The sequence below is a fragment of the Microcaecilia unicolor genome, chromosome 3 (genome assembly GCF_901765095.1).
Source record: "Microcaecilia unicolor chromosome 3, aMicUni1.1, whole genome shotgun sequence".
In the NCBI taxonomy this organism is placed as follows: Eukaryota; Metazoa; Chordata; class Amphibia; order Gymnophiona; family Siphonopidae; genus Microcaecilia; species Microcaecilia unicolor.
The window spans coordinates 388,021,834-388,042,968 of record NC_044033.1 but is presented as its reverse complement, the minus strand read 5'-3'; the positions used below and the strand labels follow the sequence as shown (position 1 = coordinate 388,042,968).

The window sequence follows — 21,135 nt, the reverse complement described above, 5'->3', positions numbered from 1 at the left end:
TTGGGCAGGGCGCCTAACTCCCATAGCGTGTATCCCAAAAGGGAGTGTGACCATGGGAGAGGCATGGGCACGTCAGGGGCATTCCAAAAAGCTATGCAAGTAATTTTTTTATATTGGGTAATTGCCCTAACTTGGGTGCTAGCATTAACCACAGGTTTCACCAATCTTCCAAAGTTAGGTTTGGGAATCAGTATTCTGCGCTGCTGTATAAAAGACATGCACCCTTTATAGAATAGCACTTAGCACCAAGTCTTTTGGCCCCCATTTTAAGTGCTATTTATAGAATTCCCCGCCATAAATTTAGCATAATCTATGATCTTGTCAGTAGAATCATCATTTCACCTTGCATGTTCTTAGACATTGGTATAACAAAATGCAAAAACAAACCTGGCACTAAATTTAAGTATTCATATTCTGCGTTGCTTCAGGCATCATTATGCTATATGTACAATGTTTTTAGGGCCTCCTATTAAAGAAAACATGTTCTAGCTTCCTCTGAATCACATACTAGTTTCATTCTCTACATTGTTAACAGAGATACCTTTTTTTTTGTCTTTCCCAATGGATCTACTTGTCTAATTAATAATTATAGAAATGCCATCATTTAGTATAATGAGAAAGACAGCCAGTATAATGATTTTTGTTCTTCGTTTTACTCAGCCATCTGGATAACCACTCACTCTGGGAGCCAAAGATATTTGCTGTCCTTTGTTTTAAGATCATCATGTACTCTATACAGGTGAGACTGAGATCATGCTCAACATTCACTGGCTTAGATACAACGACAAATGCAGATTCTGAAAAACAAACCTGCACATGGTTACACATCATGGGGTTGATAATTTGCGTGGTTTAGGTGGGTAGACCAGTCACTGATATTCAGTGGCTCTTAAGAAGGCAGTGCCACCGAATATTGGATCTAACTGCCCAGATGGAATCCAGGCAAGTAGAGGGGGAGGGGGGGGGGGGTCCAGGGGTAGAGTCAGGAGGAGCCAGGAACTATGCGGGTACCGGCAATATTCAGTGCCAGTGCCACATAGGTAAGTGGAGCAGAAAGGACTGCACAAAAGGCTGTCCTAACCTTGGTTGCTTAGTTACATGGGTGCTGACACTGAATATCGGCCGGAATCTGCTTAACTTCCTAGTTGGCACTGCTGCTCATCCCACCCCTACTCTAGTCTTCCCTTCCAAGTTCTGTCTCACTGCCAGCAGGTTCCAATCTACTCAATCCCTCATCCTCCACCCTCCAGACTTCCCTCAGGCCCCCTTCCACCCCCGAGACTTACCCAAAGGTGATCCTTGGTAGTCTAATGGGATGGGCAGGAGCACTTCCTTTCTGTTCCTGCTCCATTGGCTCCATTACTGACCCCTAGCAGTAATCTTGCATTACTACCGCTGGGGTCAACTTTACAAATAATGTAAATTTTGAACCTGGAGCCGATGGGGCAGGAGCAGAGAGAGACTGTTCCTGTCCCATCCAGCTAGATTATCAAAGATCATCTCTGGGTAAGTCCAATGGATGGAAGGGAGCCTGGGGAAGGTCTGGGGGATAAGGGGAGAGAAAGAGAAGATAAGAACCTACTGGGGAGGGGGGGGCTCATTGGCATGGGAAGGGTCAGAATGCCAGACCCCTTATGCAGGTTTTGGCCCGATATTCAACTAGAACCCAGATACGTGTCTTTTGTGGGTCCCAGCTGAATATCGTCTAAGAAGTGCATAAGAGCCAGCGGTCAGCACGTGCCCGGTCATACCTGGATATTCAATGCTGGTGTGCCCAGACATAGCCTGGTACTGAATATCTGGGTCTAATTTAGTCCGCCATGGTCAGTACTTAAAAATCCATTGAATGCTGCTGGCTGAATATTGACCAGCTTATTGCTAGTTGTAAGGTATTGGTGTCAATATAAAAAATTCACCATAAGATAATTTGGCTTACCCACTGGAAAGAAAGAAATACTAAGATATGCCATCAGAGACCTAGAAAATGTGTCAGAAAGATATAGAATTACTCCCAATTCTGTTGGACACCATAGGCCTGATTGAAAAGAACTTCCATGCGTACCTTGGCGTGTTGTCTATACATATTACTGCTTATGAATAATAGAAGGAGAGACTCTTTGGCAGGATGAGCACCAGCAGTAAATTTGAGAGATTAAGAACATACATAACATACCCTGGTTTACCACTGAAGTTCCTTTCACAGTGGGTGTACGTATTGCACTTTGGCAGCATCAGATAGTCCTCACTACAGATGCCTCAACCTGAGTGTGGGCAGCTTATCTAAGTAACCATCATTTGCAAAGAAGGTGGTCATGATGCAAGGCAACTCTTCGAATCAGCCACTTGGAACTCAGGGCAGTCTTCATAGTTCTTTTATACTAATTCAGACATATAATCAAGAATTTTATGTGAACAAGCAAGGGGACTCACCACCAACAGCTGAATATTGACCCCAAGATTTTTATTTATTTATTTATTTTGCATACAAGGTCAAATTATGAAGGCCCTTAGGGCTCTTGGTGTTTTTCCAGATTATACTAATATGGCTGAACTTCATGGACTGATGTACTCTGTCAAACAAATGTTGGCCTAATCCATTATGGTTTTTCCCCTTAAACATGAAAGTAATTTTATAAGAGGAGACCTAGGCTGCGAAGACAGATAGGCATATATAAAATTGCTCCAGAACTGAGAAAAACTTTAGTAAAATAAGCCCATAGTTTGTGAATGGAGATCTAGATTAGAAAATATACACGTTTTTCAGTGATATTCTCAATGCATTGGCTATGACGTCCTTTTGAGATTTATAATATGATTCTGGGACAGAACTAAATCTTTTTGTTTTTAATGTTTAGCCTCAACATTCTCATTTAGTGATCCAGCAGTTACTAGGACACTTGGATGCCAACAGCAAAAGTGCTGCCATAGTTCGTGCTGGGATTGTGGAGGTTGTGTCTGAAGCAGCTGTGATAGCAGCCAGTGGATCAGTAGGTATGAAGGAGGAACAATTAAGCCTTCACATTTTTTTACTGCATATAGTATTTGATTTGGGTGATGTATGAGATGATTTTCAAAGGCAATTTTGAATATGGTGGCAGCCAGCAAACACATAATTAGCTTATCTCAGTGTTTCCCAAGTCGGGTCCTGGAGTACCCTTTACCAGTCAGGTTTTCAGGATATCCACAATGAATATACACGAAAGAGATTTGCATATAATGGAGGCAGTGTATGCAAATCAAGTTCATGCATATTCATTGCGGATATCCTGAAATTCTGACTGGCAATGGTACTCTAGGACTGGACTTGGGAAACACTGGCTTATCTGATACTATCTATCTAAAAGTGGGCTGAATAAGGAGCAGGGTACATACAGGTGACTGTAAAAATGAGCAGGATAATGGTGATATTCAGTAGTTATCTGGGTAATTTATCCATTCAGCTTAGGTCTGATAGTCAAGCCTAATCTAAACAAATGGAACTGGGGTGGTTGATGCATTAGACATATATTTAGCATGCTACCTAAGAACAAAAGAATAGCCATACTGGGTCAGACCAATGGCCCATCTAGCCCATTATCCTGCTTCCAACAGTGGCCAGTCCAGGTCACAAGTACCTGGCAGAAACCCAAATAGTAGCAACATTCCATGCTACCAATCCCAGGGCAAGCAGTGGCTTCCCCCATGTCCGTCTTAATAGCAGACTATGCACTTTTGCTCCAGGAACTTGTCCGAACCATTTAAAAACCCAGGTCTGCTAGCCGCTGTTACCACACCCTCCAGCAACAAGTACCAGAACTTAACTATTCTTTGAGTTAAAAAGTATTTTGCCCTATTTGTTTTAAAAGTATTTCCACGTACTTTCATTGAGTGTCCCCTGGTTTTTGTACTATTTGAAAAGGTGAAAAAACCTGTACTACATCACTCGGATAGGGCTCAAGTCAGTAAAGGATACTAAAACTTAGGCAGCAAAAATTTGGGCGCTAAGCATCAATTCTATAACGGCAATATCATGTGTAGTTGCTGTTATATAATACTAGTGTAAGTCTGTATTTTGGCACCTAACTCTAGGCACAAACACTTACCTCATGTCAAGGGCTGGTCTAAATGTGTGTTCCCAAATACTGACAGTTATGCACATAACTGACAGTATTCTACAACTTAGGGGTCTTTTTAACCAAGCTGCGGTAGTGGCGAGGACCCTTTTTACTGCAGTGGATAAAAAGCCGCCAGCACGCGGTAAGAGAACTCTTACTGCGTGCCATGCGGCAGGCAGCCCCACTGAGGTGGCGATAAAGGATCCCACAGTAACACAACGGTAACTGGGCAGCGTGTGGTGATGCCCGACTACTGAGGGGTTACCGCCACACAAGCCATTTTGGGGATGGAACTACCGCTGGCAGTTGCGTTGGGCCGGCGGTAGTCCTGATTTAGCATTCAGTATACCTGTGTTGGGTTTACCGACGTTTTGTAAAAGACCCCCTTAGTGCCTAGTTGCTTGGCATGCCCCCAACCCACCCATGCCCCTCTTATGTCTATACCCCCATTGGAGTTGAGCGCAATAAAAATTAGGTGCTAACTTTATAGCATGTGCTAAAAATTAGTGCACAGTAACACTAGAGACACCCATACAGGTGTCTCTAGCGTTAGCGTGCACTAAAAATGCTAGCACACCATAGTAATCAGGGATGCACGTCATTTAGGTACTTAACTACAAATTAGTGCTAATTAATGCTTGTCAATGCCAATTATTGGTGCTTATTGCCAATTTATACCAATTAGCTAATTTAGTTGCATGCATAAATGATCCCTGGATGCCCAGTTTTCAATAACATAATAACCTTCTACAGCCGATAACTTAAGCTAAGCGATAACACATCTTTAATGTTTGAACGTATACTAGTTATTATTGAATGAAGGAAGAACAGAGTTTCTCTATAGAAAGTTATGCAGAAGATTTCATATAAACACATAAAAAACAATTTATAATGGACCAGTGACGATTTTGGGCAGTTCTGAGTGATTTAAAGAAATATATATCACCTGACCCCCATAATGAAAAAAATCTTTAGAAGACTCAGATATACGAGCTTATTTTATAGAGGTGGGTAAAATGGCATGAGACATATCAGTGACATTTTCCATGTCATTTCAAATGAATGCACATCCCTATTTCTCGGTTGTCTTTTCTTCAAGCTGAAGAGCCCTAACCGGTTTTGCCTTTTTATTTTGCCAGTCATCTTCATGCATTTTTCAGAGCCTGCACCCTCAATTTTTACATCTACCATCTCTGTCGTCTAGTTTAAACTCTTGTCAACATATGATCTGAATTTATCATGCAGGACACCTTTTCTTGCCACTAAAATATGTAGGGGAAATCATATACATAATTTTGAAGGAAACGTAATCTCTAAGAGGAATTCTCCAGCAGTGTAGGTTATATTACCTAGCTCCAACAGGAGAAGATTATGAATTTTACTGTCCCCGTGTCCTGGGGAGTCAGTGAAATCTTCTCTGAAAATTAGCCATGATGGGGGGAGGGGGTGGATTCTATATATGGTGCCTAAAAAATCCGCATAGAAAACATTTTCATCTAAGCATGCTGTGTAAGTGGTGCCTAGATTTAGGCACAGTATATAGAATACGCCTAGTTGATATTTCAGCACCTAAAACTACGTCTGTCCATTTACACCAATGAAAACATGGCATAAATCCCAGTACGTAGATTTAGGCACACTGGGCCATATTCTATAACTACATGTGCAAATTTCAGAATGCCCATGAAATGCCCATTTCCCCGCCCATAACCATGCCCTTTTTTTCTGTGCATGTTAGAATTTAGGCGCAGTGCATTACAGAATATGCTTAGCGATTGTGCATGTAAATTCTAATTATTGCCAATTAGTGCTCACTATTGCTTGTTAAGTGCTGTTATCAACGCTAATTAGCTTGTTAAGCCAATTAAGTTATGTGCATTGTTATAGAATCCGCCTAGAATTTGGCATGGATCTCTTGGCACGCTATATAGAATCCAGGGGGATATGGCCTAGAAGAACACAACTCCATGGTTCTGCACTGAATTACATATCTCCCCCCCCCCCCCCAATTTGGGGGCTGTGCACTACTTTATAGGACAAATATAAAAGCCATTTCTGTAAATTAATCAGGGCTTTATGTGCAGAAATTGGTGTTTACAAACGGAAGGGGTTTGCAGTTACGCACATACCCCCAGATTCTATATAGCGAGACTTGAGTTGCATGCGCAAATCAGGTCATATTCTGATTAACACATGCAACTTAAATATCTTAACAAGCCAATCAGTGCCGATAATTGCCACTTATGCAATTATTGGCACTAATTGGCATTAATTGGAATTTATGTGTACAACTTTCTAAGCATATTCTGTAAAGTGGTGTGCGTAAATTTTAAGATGCAGATTGGAAAAGGGGGCGTGGCCAGGGGAAGGGAAAGGGCGGGTCGTGGGCATGTCTAAAATCTATGCACACTGTTACAGAATACAACTGCTCCGTGCCTAACTTAGTCATAGACATTTACATCAAGTATTAATTAGCGTAAATGCCCACAACTAAATTTAGTCACGCGGACGGACACTATCAAGCTTATTTTCAAAAGAGATGGACGCCCATCTTTCGACACAAATCGCAAGATGGGTGTCCTTCTCACAGGGTCACCCAAATCGGTATAATGGAAAGCCGATTTTGGGCGTCCCCAACTGCTTTCCGTCGCAGGGATGATCAGAGTTCCTGGGGGTGTGTCGGAGGTGTAGCGACGGTGGGATTTGGGCGTACGTAACACATGGACGTCCTCGACCCATAATGGAAAAAAAGGGCGTCCCTGACGAACACTTGGACAATTTTACCTGCTCCTTTTTTTCTTACGACCAAGCCACAAAAAAAGTGCTCAAACTGACCAGATGACCACCAGAGGGAATCGGAGATGACCTCCTCTTACTGCCCCAGTGGTCACTAACCCCCTCCCACCCTCAAAAAATGTTTTTTAAAATATTTTTGCCAGCCTCAAATATCATACCCAGCTCCATGACAGCAGTATTCAGGTCCCTGGAGCAGTTTTAGTGGGTGCAGTACACTTCAGGCAGGCGGACCCAGGCCCATCCCCCCCTACCTTCAAAACCCACCAGAAACCCACTGTACCCACATCTAGGTGCCCCCCTTCACCCATAAGGGCTATGGTAGTGGTGTACAGTTGTGGGAGTGGGGTTTTTTTTGGGGGGGGGGGTTGGGGGCTTAGCACACAAGGTAAGGGAGCTTTTTCTGAAGTCCACTGCAGTGCCCCCTAGGGTGCCTGGTTGGTGTCCTGGCATGTTAGGGGGACCAGTGCACTACGAATGCTGGCTCCTCCCACGACCAAAGGTCTTGCATTTGGTCATTTCTGAGATGGGCGTCCTTAGTTTCCATTATCGCCAAAAATCAGAAACGACCAAGTCTAGGGCCGACCATCTCTAGGGACAACCTAAATGTTAAGATTTGGGGGTCCCCGACCATATTATCGAAATGAAAGATGGACGCCCATCTTGTTTCGATAATACGGGTTTCCCTGCCTCTTTGCCGGACATCCTGCGAGGACGTTTTTAGGAAAACTTGGGTGCCCCTTTCGATTATGCCCCTCTTGGCGTATTCTATAAAACGCACCTAACTTTAGGTGTAGTTTATAGAATACGCCTAAGCATATTTTTTTCAGTGCCGATTATTAAGGCACTATATGTAGAATCTAGCCTGTAGTTTTGAAAATTGGAACATAACTACCCAGAAAATTTGTGCATGGTAAAGAGCAGGTATGAATTTAAGCACTTAAATTGTCTGGAATAATTTTCAAAATAGAAGTAGATGCCTATTTTCAAGTTGAATATTCACTAGGCAAATATATGCACATACTATTTACATATGTGCTCAATTTCAGAATAACCCCGAGCCATGTGAAGAACAAGTGAAAGTGTGTCTGGCATTGTAAACAGTTCTGCAGCTTAATTTATCTTTTATAAGTGATGTGCAAGACTCACACACGAGTTATTGTGTTACTATGTTGTGCTTCTCTGCACCTTTTATTGTGGACTTTAGTGGCAAAAATTGAATGGTGGCTCCTTTGCTCCCCCCACCCCCAGTCATATTATTTCTTCTTTTCTCTGAATTTTAAGCGAAGTGTTAGATGTTAGATATGGTGAGTTCCTGTGCCATCCACAGAGCAGAGGTGCCCAGGATAGGAGAACGGGCCTTTTCCAGGAACAGCAGTCGGACAACCCTGTTGCTTCACCTGTGGTGACCGCCGTTCTTCAGCGGTTGAGCCTCTGGGTGCAAGCGGCCGATGGATAATCAGGGGTGCCAGAAGACGACGAGAAGTACAGGAACAGGAAGAAGTGGCAGCACCGGAAGATTTGCAGAAGACAGCGTCCAGGTCAAGGCAAGGGTTTAGGCAGGCAGCAGTCAGCATCCAGGTTTAGGCAAGGGTTTCAACAGGGGGCAGGCAGAAGACAGCGTCCAAGTCCAGGCAAAGGTTCAGGCAGGCAGCAGGCAGAAGACAGCGTCCAGGTCCAGGCAAAGGTTCAGGTGGCAGGCAGAAGAAAGTGCCCAGGTCTAGGCAAGAGTTCAGGCAGGCAGCAGTCAGCATCAGGCTAGTTCCCCCAGGCTCCCAGTAATACCCTTTCCCTGACATCAGCCCCCCTCCGGGGGGGGGGGGGGGGATCCAGGGGTGCATCCGAGGGTCTAGGGAATCTTCAGCAGAAGCGATGCCAATTACTCCTGCCCTTTGCTGCTCCAGCTTCCAAATTGCGTCCTTAGCAGAAGTTTTGCGCAACTACTGCTAGGATCATTTTTCTTTAGCCTTACACAACTTATTCACTTTCCTACACATATCACAGGACATATTTTGGACAGTTCTTCCTTTCTGGATTCCCTGCTTCTATTACACGATTTTTCTTCTATAGACATGCCTTAGTCTGATCATTTCCTCATCACATTCTTTCTCACTTGTCCCACCATTACTCCTGAGCCATCATTGCCTCCTTCTGGTCTCCCTTCTTATGTTAATCCCATGAAATTGACTCCGCTTTGCACTCATTTTCCTTCTGATTTTGGATCTCTAAATATTGAAAAGCAGGCCACTACCTGGAATGAAATTATATGCTTACAAGTTCCAAATCTGTCTTCTCAATGTCATAACACTCGAGCATTTTTTGGTATTAAGAAAAAAAACATGGCTTTCCTCTGATATACGCCTACTTTGTCGTCAGACCCGTCAGTCCGAATGCAAGTGGAGGAAACACGATACTCCCAGTTCCTTTGTTCTTTATAAATTTCACTATAGCTTTTATCATAAGCAAGTCCTCCAAGCAAAGAAAACATATTACATTAATCGGATAAGCAATGCCGCCAATCGACCACAGAAGCTGTTTTCTATTCTATCGGAACTTTCTTTTACAAAGACTCAAAAGACTTCTTCATCATGCTTTACTGCCAATGATTGATCCAGTTATTTTATAACCAAGGTTCAGTTACTCTGGCAATCAAACCCATCAACTGTTGTTTACCCACATTCTTCATTCTCACCTATGGCTTCTACAACATCCTCTGCTTCTACATCTCTATCTGGATTCTTCCCTTGGTTGAAATTTACCATATCATCCTATATTAATCTTGAAAAGATACTTCCTACCATGAATTTTACTATTTGTCCTTTAGACGTAGTACCCTCACATTGGTTTAATATTCCCCGTCATGGCCTTACTGCACAATTGCTCCTTATGATTTGGAGCAGTCTCCAATCAAGTATTTTCCTACCAACTGGAAATCTTCTATTATTAGACAAATTCTTAAAGGAATTAATTCTGATCTATCTATACCTTCTGATTATCAACCTGTCTAATCTTTGTTTTCTTTCCAAAATCGCTGAAAAAGTTGCCTTTCAATAGCTTCTCCAACACACTTTTTAATATATTTCACCCATCAAGTCAGGTGTTCAGCTGGGATGCAGTACAGAAACTGTGTTAACATCACTAGATAGTGAATTACACAGTGGAATTGATTGCGGTAAAATAGCTCATTTAATTTCACTTGACATCAGCAGCTTTTGATTTAGGTGGCAATTCCATATTGACCACCGGACTTTCAGAGATAGGTTTATTGTAATGCCGTTTATTCTGGCATTACACAGACATTCCTTTGGAGATTACAATCTGTGTAAAAATACTGCTTTGAGAATATTTGCTTGAGCTAAAAAATATAATTATGTTACCCTCTCTTTATTCAATACCACTGGCTCCCAGTAAGCCATCATATTCAACATAAGATCTTGACTCTTACACAATTTTTTCCACTGGGATTCTATCATATCTGTCTACTGTAATAGCTCAATATGCACCTCCTAGACTTTTTAAATCATTGAATGATTGATAATTACACATTTCCTTCGCCATCCTCTGCAAGATTGGATTCCTCAAGACAATCAGCTTTTTATTGAATGGCTCCAGCTTTATGAAAATTACTATCATCTTTGCTTTGTCTTGAATTATCATTCCCTAAATTTAAGATAGCCCTTAATACTTCTCTATTTATAGCATTCATTGTCTGGGGCTGAGTACATGTGAACTATGTTCTGTTTTGATTGCATGTGCATAATGCTTATTTGTTTTAAACTTTCTTTTGGTATGAATGATGCTGTTCTTATTTCTCTATTCTGTCTAATATTGGAGTTCTTTTCCGTTTAAGGATTTGTTTTATAGTGAACCACTATGCTGTATTCTATGAATAGAGGTATATCAAATAAATTTAGACCATAGACCATATTTATTAGGAAATGTTTTATCATGAGTTTTGGGTCCTAGCATGACTTGTGGTGTATCATGACAAGTCGCATTAGGGTCTTTGCATAATATTGAGATGTAAAACATGAACTTGTATATTTTGCATCTTATTACCATGTGACCTGCAGTGACTTAATTATCACCGTAATATTTTTAGACAAGTAATGTTAGGGCCAAAGTCATATTAGCTGCCAAATAATGCAACTTAAAACCCTAAAACTGCTTGAAGAATTCTCACTTAAGTGCCGCCATGATAATTTTTAAAAATTGCCGCACGCTAATGGGAGCATTAGCACATGGCTGTTAATGGAAACAAATTTCCTGGACCTGATGGTATTCGCCCTAGAGTACTGATAGAACTGAAAAATGAGCTTGCGGACAGTGGCGTTCCTAGGCTGGCTGACACCCGTGGTGGATCGCCGATGCGCCCCCCCACAGGTGCAGCGCGCTCCCCCCCCCCCCCGGTGAAATTACACCCCCCCTGGGTGCAGCGCGACCCCCCCAGGTGCATCTTTACCTGCTGGGGGTGGGGGCCATGCACCTGTTGGCTCCGAGTCCGCTCGTTCCCTGTTGCTCCCTCTGCCCCGGAACAGGAAGTAACCTGTTCCGCGTAGAGGGAGCAGCAGGGAGGGAACAAGCGGACTGGGCCAACAGGCGCATGGCACCCCCCGAGCGGCGTGCACCCGGGGCGGACCGCCCCCACTGCCCCCCCCCCTTGATACACCACTGCTTGCAGAGCTACTGCTAGTGATATGCAATTTATCCTTAAAATTGAGCGTGGTACCGGAAGACTGGAGGGTGGCCAATGTAACGCCGATTTTTAAAAAAGGTTCCAGGGGAGATCCGGGAAATTATAGACCGGTGAGTCTGACGTCGGTGCCAGGGAAAATGGTAGAGGCTATTATTAAAAACAAAATTACAGAGCACATCCAAGGACATGGATTACTGAGACCAAGTCAGCACGGCTTTTGTGTGGGGAAATCTTGCCTGACCAATTTACTTCAATTCTTTGAAGGAGTAAACAAACATGTGGACAAAGGGGAGCCGGTTGATATTGTGTATCTGGATTTTCAAAAGGCGTTTGACAAGGTACCTCATGAAAGGCTACAGAGGAAATTGGAGGGTCATGGGATAGGAGGAAATGTCCTATTGTGGATTAAAAACTGGTTGAAGGATAGGAAACAAGAGTGGGGTTAAATGGTCAGTATTCACAATGGAGAAGGGTAGTTAGTGAGGTTCTTCAGGGGTCTGTGCTAGGACCGCTGCTTTTTAATATATTTATAAATGATTTTAGAGATGGGAGTAACTAGCGAGGTAATTAAATTTGCTGATGACACAAAGTTATTCAAAATCGTTAACTCGCGACAGCATTGTGAAAAATTACAGAAGGACCTTACAAGACTGGGAGACTGGGCGGCTAAATGGCAGATGACGTTTAATGTGAGCAAGTGCAAGGTGATGCGTGTGGGAAAATAGAACCCGAATTATAGCTACGTCATGCAAGGTTCCATGTTAGGAGTTACGGACCAAGAAAGGGATCTGGGTGTCGTCGTCGATAATACACTGAAACCTTCTGCTCAGTGTGCTGCTGCGGCTAGGAAAGCGAATAGAATGTTGGGTATTATTAGGAAAGGTATGGAAAACAGGTGTGAGGATGTCATAATGCCGTTATATCGCTCCATGGTGCGACCGCAACTTGAGTATTGTGTTCATTTCTGGTCGCCGCAAATTTGCTGCCTGCCACCAGCTGAATATCAGGCCCCTAGGGTTCTCTGATCTAAGACTGCCTTTTAAGCAGCAAGTTGAAAGCAGCAGTAATTATACTGAGGTGTTTTACTGTGACTCAGAGGAAAATACAGGAATGTCTAAGCTCATTATACCCCACTTGCATGCACATGAGTATATCTGCATATTCAGGAATATTAATTGTGAGCACGCTAAGAAGAGACCCCATTTATTAAGTCTTAAAAGGTAAGAGGAATCCGTTTTACATAAAGAGATGCTGCTTTTATGCAATAAATGAATTTATTGTATAAAAATGGAATAGCTGCACTTTTAGTGCACCTATCCCCAAGTGATGTTTTATGTTTTACTTGGAAAATAATTAAATGATTAATCAAAAAGGACAAAAGAGGAATAAAATGTGCTTGCAACAGACAACTTGCTTCTATATTTACTACTGCTTTTTGTTTAAAAATAGAAAATAAATGATGGGTTTAACAGTAGACATGGAAATCTGTATGTTTACAGTAATGGGTATACAGGGCTGTTGTAAGGTTATTGGGCACCTCCTACCCCTCTATACCTTCACATAACAGCTGCAGCAACTCTCCTCCATCCTCAAGGGTAGTACCATGATCATCCTATATAATAAAACGCACCTCCAACATTCTGAAGCAGAGAAAGTGAAGCCTTCAAGCCTTGAAGCATTCCTGCAACGTTCCGGAACTACATGTCATCAGTTGAGGAGATGGAGCCTTACAGAGCGCAAAAATGCTTCAAGGCATGAAGGCTTCACTTTCTCACACACACTCACTCTCTGTCTCTCACATACACTCTCACACACTCGATCTCTCTCTCACACACACTCTCTCTCTCACACACACATACACTCTGTCTCTCACACACACTCTCTCTCTGACACAAACACACACACATTCTGTCTCTCTCGCTCTCACTTATTCTCTCACTCACACACACACACTCCATCTCTCACACACACGTTCTCTCTCACACACACACTCTCTCGCTCTCAAACATACACACTCCGAGGAAAACCTTGCTAGCGCCCGTTTCATTTGTGTCATAAACGGGCCTGTTTTACAAGTGTTCAAAAAGCATGACTTCATGGCCAGCACTTCTTGGTGTTGATCTCAGTGATGCACAAGATCAGCATGTAGAAGTGCTAGCCCCATGGTGCCAGCACTGAGGAAGAGGAGAGTGGTGAGGAACTGTGGTACAGGTGCCTGCCACCTCATCTGGCCAACTGATTGGTAGGGTCTAGGGATCCTTGCCAGTTATGCTGCTTCACCCAGCCAGCTATACTTACTCCTTTGTCTCCTCTCCTGCCAAAATTCGTGTGCACTAGCTGACTGGCCAGTTTGCCTAGTAGTAGGATGACCATGTGAGTACATTTGTGCTATGGCTGCCTCCTGCTATGGTGCATCGGCGAGTCTTGTTCCTGAAACCCAGTCTGAAAGTTCTGCATTTGCTTTTGTTCTTCTGTCTTAGGACCAACAGTGCTGGAGGTGTTTAATACACTATTAAAACAGCTTCAACTCAGCATTGACTACGAGCTCACAGGAAGCTACGACTCCAGGGTCAACATTGGTACCAAAATCATTAAAGAACAGGAGGAGAGAATGTTTCAGGAGGCTGTCATCAAAACTATAGGTATATGGAATGTTCTGGCAACTCTGGGACACTGAAGACTGTGGTAGGCCATAACGCTTCATCCCAAGACAAATCTTACTTTTTAACAAGCAGCACTATATGGTGCCTAAACATTTGGTACAGAAAAAAACCCCATGTAAGCAGTATTCTATAAGCCATACCTAGAATTTGGCATGGTTTATAGAATTAGCATAAATTTAGGTGCAGCCATTTGCACCAACAAAAATTTGGTGCAAATGTCTGTGCCTAAATTTATGCACAGAGCACTGTTATTTTGCAATTACGTGCTAACTCAAAACGACACCCCCGATCTGCTCTGAAACGCCCATGACCCTCCCATTTCTACAACATATTTTGGACCACGCTAACTTTACATGGGTAACTCCCAATTAAACTTAATTGGTGCCAATTATTGCTTGTTAAAAAGCCAGTTATTGGCACTAATTGTCTCATTATTCTATTGAATTGTACGCGCAAATCGGGAACATGCCTAAATTTGCACACACAATTTTTGGCCACCTTTACAGAATTAGGGGAATATTGTGCAGATATTGACTGAAATTCAACATCTGTTCCCAACTGTGTTCATGAAAGCACTGAAAAAATTAAGAAATCTGAAATTTTTAAAAGAAAACTGTATGAGGTCTCATGGCTCAGAGGCAGTGCTGCACAGCGAGGATTTGGGTGGAATTCCTGATTTAAGGGGTCTTTTACTAAAGATTAGCTCGAGTTATCTGCAGCAAGGCCCATAGGAATAAAATGGGCCCTGCTGCAGATAACTCGAGCTAATCTTTAGTAAAAGACCCACCTTAGGTTGGTCTCAGGTAGGGCTAAGGAGGCTGAGGAAAAGGTTTACAAGCCCTGAGTAGGCAGAAGTCTCAAATAATTGCTCAACAATAACACCCTATGAAATTTTCCTTTGAAAACCCAGATAGCTAGATTTTGCACCTGTGTCTGGGCTTTGAAAGGGTAATACCTGGCCATTCTACAAAACCCCACCTCTTTCACAGTGGGTATACTTTTATCTGCTGTAGTGATGGTGATGGTGGGGTTGGGTGGAGGCATCAATATTACTATGTATGTATATTTGTAAGCTGCTCAGAATAGTAGATGATGTGGGATATAATTTTTTTTTAATAAATATTTAAATACCCCACTTTTGTGAGTAAAACATTTTTTTTTTTTTGCAGTAATGACTGAACACTCCCACATTTTGAACCTTTATTCCATCTGTTCCTGGTCTTTCAGATATCTTTCTTCAATCTCATTTCTTTCTATCTCTCTTCTCCAACTATTATTTTCCCCGTAAGTACCATGGCTTTATGTCTCTCCCCTCAGCTCTTACCTTCCCTCTTTGTTGACCCCTCTGAGCCTTACATCTCCCCTTTGCTGGTTCTCAGCCCTCCATATCTCTTTCTTCTTACTTCTTCCTGCATACCTTCCATACTGCATCTACTTTTCTTTTCACCTCCTCACCTCTGGCCCTCCATCTTTTTTCCTTTTCAATCCCCCCTCTCCCAACTCCTCCAAGATCTCCACTTTCTTTCTTCTTTCACCTGTGCTCCAACCTTCCATCTCCTTTCCCATTCCTCATTCTCCCACGCATCCAAATTCTCTATTTCCTTTCTTCTTATTTATTAGTCTTTCACCTTGCTCTGTTGATCTCTCTACACTCCCACCAACCTGCTTTCCAAATCCTTTGTTATTTTTGTAATCACCGCTAAGCTTCTGGATATTTATTCTTTCAGACCCAGCCCTCATCTCAGTGCATCGCTATTGCCACCTCTTAGCCACCTTCCCCTCCTAATCTTCTTTTTCTCTCTGTAGATCCTGAAAAACAGCAATAACAATAGCAACAGCAAACATCACAAACATGGGGATTGTGAGAATAAGGAGAAACAGTGGCAGAGCTACCAAGAGCCCAATTTTTTGAGAGGGAAATTTTAGTACAATAGATTCTTGATTATCTGATGTAAATGGAACCAGCCCAGTGTCAGATAAGTGAAAAGTTGGACAATACGGAAAATAATGGGAACCCCTCAAATAATGCATGAAAAACATACTTTATGCACAAAGAACAGGCATAGGGTATCTTTAATTCAAATATTGTTTATTAACACCAATCAGCAATGAAAAAGAAATTGTACAGCAGGCAATCTGAGCATAACTACAGAGCAGTATACACAGCACAGCAATTGTACAGCAGGCAATGTGAACAGAAATACAGCACTGTACAGGTACAGAACCGAGCACTGGAAACCATATTTATCAACTGCATATATCAAGCAGAGCCCCGGCTTTCAGACCAAAACTTTCTTCAGGGATTCAGGTAAGGGCAAGTAGTGCAAAACCAGTAAAAGAAAAACAGAAATGCATTTCCTTCCATGTTACAAAATACTAATTTGAAAAGATACACTTTTCCCAAAGCTGATGCATTCCAGTTCCTAACAATTTTAGAAAACATTTTTTTTTCTTTTCTGTCTTGGCTGTCTTGGCAATTTGATTTTTCTGACCAGGTTAGTTTCAGTCTCTTTTCTATTCTCCTTGTGTGGTTCCTCAATCCACAGGATTGAGCAATTTACATCACTTGCAACTCATCCAAAACAACACTGTGGTTAATCACTGGCTATCAGTTCCATATCGCGTTATCTACAAAATCCTGCTTCTAGTTTTTGAAATTAAGTCCATTGGAGATTCTGCTTTTCTCTCCTGTCTGCTATCTCCTTATGTCCTGGCGAGATCTCTCCATTCTTTGACACAACATTGTTTGGTCACCCTTACCCTCAGAAACATCACCCATGCTAAAATCAGGTGCACTATTTTTTCTGTACAAGGCCCTAAGCTCTGGAATCAGCTCCCGGAATACCTTAAACTTCAATCGTCCCTGGACCGATTTAATGCCCTTCTGCCCTGCCATTAGATGCAGGCACCATGGGATTCTGAAGATGCTTCCCACTCTGATTGTGTTCCTCCCCCCTCCCCGCTTTTCTATCATGATTTTATAGTTCTCCACCCTGCCCTTTTTTTTTATCCTGTCAGCTTTTGATGACTCTTTCTCCTTATCTCATAAGAACATATGTGATGCCATGCTATACTGGGTCAGACTGAAGGTCCATCAAGCACAGTATCCTGTTTCCAACAGTGGCCAATCCAGGTTACAAGTACCTGACAAGATCCCAAAACAGTAAAATAGGTTTTATGCTGCTTAACCTAGTAATAAACAGTGGATTTTCCCCAAGTCTATCTTAATAATGGCTTATGGACTTTTCTTTTAGGAAGTTATCCAAATCTTTTTAAACCCTGCTATGCTAACTGCTTTATCACAATTTCTGGCAATAAATTCCAGAGTTTAATTACACATATACCACAGTTTAACTACAGTTAGGGCCCTGTTTACTAAGCAATGCTGTAGGCGCGCTAGCGTTTTTAGTACACAGTAAAAAATTAGCGTGTAGTAATGCTAGAGACACCCATATATTCCTATGGGTGTCGCTAGCATTAGTGCGCACTAATTTTTAGTATGCGCTAAAAACGTTAGCACACCTTAGTAAACGGGGTCCTAAGTCTGTAAGCCACATAGTTGGCATTTGCCGATGGGCAGGATAGCAATTTATAAATAAACTTGAAACACAGTGTGATTGCACTCTGAAAAGTGTTAAAAACTAAAACTAATTTACAGTCTAAATATAAATATCCAGCCCACAGTGTTGCACACGATAATGTGTGCTAAAAATTGTATAAAATGCTCAAAATCACACTTATAAATTCATAGCCACTACAAATACTTAAGGAATCTACTCCAGAGTCCAATAACAGACCGATAAGGTACCCATTTCCCAATACTGCTGTTGGAATTCCTCCTCATGAATGCTGTGAGTGCTGCACACTTCTGAAAAAAATGATATGCAACCAGACTGTACAATAGATTTGTCCTGCATTTGAACATGTGTTGTTTTTGACTGATTCTGTACTCCAGGATTAATGATAGTGTTGTTTGGTGGCAAACATATTTTAGTGCACATTATTGAGTGCAATGCTGTGGGCTAGATATTTGTATTTAGACTGGATTGCAGTTATAGTTTTTGACACTTTTCAGAGAGCAGTCACACTGTGGCTTGAGGACATACATATATATGGGAACTGGGTTTTATTTATTTATTTATTAGGATTTATTTACCACCTTTTTGAAGGAGTTCACTAAAGGCGGTGTACAATAAGAATAAATCAAGCATAAGTAATAGACAATTACAGCATTAAAAATATTCAAATAACAATACAAAGTACTATATAATAGAACATTTTAATTGACAGTGAGGGGTAGCAGCAAAGATGGAACATATATAGACTAGCCATTGAGCCCGTGTAAACGAGCTAGTTTTGGAATGGGGGGGTTCCGAGCCCCCCCCCCCCGAGGTCGCCGCTGCTCCGCCCCCCCCGGCCCGAGCACTGTCTGTTATTGAACTTACATCGCATCACGCAGACGCAGCAGGCACATCAGCAAAGCTGCCATCGGGACGGGCTTCCTTCTCTGCCTGTGTCCCGCCCTCATGTGACGTAACGCGGCGAGGGCGGGACACAGGCAGAGAAGGAAGCCCGCCCCGAGGGCAGCTTTGTGTGGTGCGATGTAAGTTCAATAAGAAAGACAGTGCTCGGGCCGGATGGAGGGGCGGCGGTGGCGGCAACTCTGGGTGGAGGGAGCGGTAGCAGTGACCTCGGGGGGGGGGGAGGGCGGAGCGGTTGCGAGTATGTCTGCGGCATGCGCAGTAGAGACTTCCCGCTCTGTCCTGCCCCCCTCATCACGTATTGATGCAGGGGCGGGGCAGAGAGGGAAGTCTCTACTGCGCATTTGCGAGTGAGTACGACACTCGCCTTTTATATGTTTGATAGGTAAGAGAGTAAGAAGAGTTAGAAAGTAAGGTGACTAGTTTAAAGAAAGTTGCACTTGAAGTCAGAGAGATGGTTAAATATTATCTCAGCTAGGGTTGGGTAGGGTAGGTTAACCTGTGATGTGAGCTGTAGTGTTTATATGGTGGACTAGAAGAATGGAGTGGAGACTAATGATTAGCACAGAGAGCTGAAAAAGTAAGCAACTGGGTTCAATTCCCACTGCAATTCATTATGACTTTGGGCAAATCACTTAACACGCCATTGCCGCAGGCACAAAAAATTAGGGGCACTTTTACTAAGTTACATTAGGCATTAACGTGTCTAACAGCTTTAAAACAGCGTACTGCAGAACATGCTCAGGAGCAATGTTCCATCTAAGCGGAGCACATGAGGGATTGCTCATACATTTTTAGAAGCATCGCTCACAGATTTTACATGGTTGCTCACAAAAATGTTTTTTTTGTGTGTGTGTGCTATATACAGAAATGCATTGCTAATACTGGCACTCAAAAATTGTTGTTCTTTTAAATTTGTTTCTCACACCAAAAAAAAAAAATTTGCACTCCTTAGAGGAAACATTGCTCAGGAGTCCTGTAGTAACTGCAAGATCTGTGCATGCTAACCATGTGCTAATAACATGTTTTTACATTTTTTGAGGACGTGTGTCTGGGGGGTGGAGAGTGGACATTCCTGTGCTACTCAGCATAGCTATGTTACCACTTGTTAATTAGTTAGCACAGGAATAGCACATGAGTCCTTACTGCCTACAAAATGGGTAGCAATAATCCACCTCTGTCCCTTTTCCTTGACAAGAAAACTCAATATTCCTATCTGTCTGATTCAAATACTCTATAAATTCGTACAACTCTTCCTGGCTACCTTTCCAAATCACCAAAACATCATCTATATACCTCCACCAGGAGATCATAGACTTTTTAAAGGGACCCCTATCAATAAATTTTTCTTCAAATGAGGCCATGTAGAAACAGGCCAAAAATGACTTGCACAAATTTAAACATGGCCCCCGATTTGCACTCACAATTTAAAAGAATAGTGAGCCAATTAGTGCCAATAATTGGCTTGTTAACAAGCAATTATAGATTTACTTAACAATTATGTGCAATTGTGTGGCCCAAAAAATGGGGTATGGAAATGGGAGGGTCATGGGCGTTTCGGGGCAGATCAGGGCATGGTTTTCAGTTTCATGTTTAGTTACAGAATATGGGTTCTCCGCACATAAATTTAGATGTGAGCATTTGCACCACATTTCCGTTGGTGCAAATGGAAAAAACAAACTTTATACACAGCTGATAGAATACTGCTTACGTGGTTTTGTTTCAGCTCTGATTTTGTAGGCGCCATATAAAGAATTTAGCCACATATGTGTAAATTATGATGCTGTTCACGTACCATCCTAACTCTGCCCCTGAGCATACCTAAGCCTATAAATGGCTAGTATTCCATAAAGGGTGCACTGCATGAAGTGTTCTTTACAGAATACTAGCTTAGCGCCCATTTCATACCTATCTTTGGGGGTGAGCATTTATGCCTGCCAAAGGCTGGGGTAAATGCTAGTTCCCAACTAATGGCAGGTGCAGAAATACAGGTATTCTGTAACATCAAGCCTAGCCTCTGAGAAGGCCCCTGACCTACCCATGCACCTCTGATGGCCAAGCCCCATTTGGAGTTGTACACTATGAAATTTGGGTGCGCATATTATAAAATAGGGCATAAGGCAGATCCACGTGGAACTCCTAATTATTGCCAATTAAGTGCTTGTTAACTCCAATAATAGGTTGTTAGCACCTAATTGAGGGCTTCTTTTACTAAACCACACTAGCGATTCCTGCACGGCAAGTCAGAAGAAGCCCATAGGAATTGAATGAACTTCTTCTCATTTGCCGTGCCAGGAATCACTAGCGCTGCTTAATAAAAGAGGCCCTGACTAATTAGCTTAGGTGCAGATCTGGCTGGAATCCATGCCCAAATGTGGGAGACCTATATATAATCCTGGGGCTATTTA

At 42.4% G+C, this 21,135-nt stretch overlaps 1 protein-coding gene across 2 annotated transcripts in view; it reads left to right on the top strand.

The window, feature by feature from the left end:
- EFR3B (EFR3 homolog B) overlaps positions 1-21,135 on the top strand; it is a 295,910-nt gene that overhangs the window by 217,332 nt on the left and 57,443 nt on the right. For both annotated transcript variants that reach the window (XM_030198680.1, XM_030198681.1), the window contains 3 exons: positions 661-739; positions 2,856-2,991; positions 14,064-14,225. In XM_030198680.1, coding sequence (XP_030054540.1) covers positions 661-739; positions 2,856-2,991; positions 14,064-14,225 — 377 coding nt within the window. The remainder of the gene's footprint in view (positions 1-660; positions 740-2,855; positions 2,992-14,063; positions 14,226-21,135) is intronic.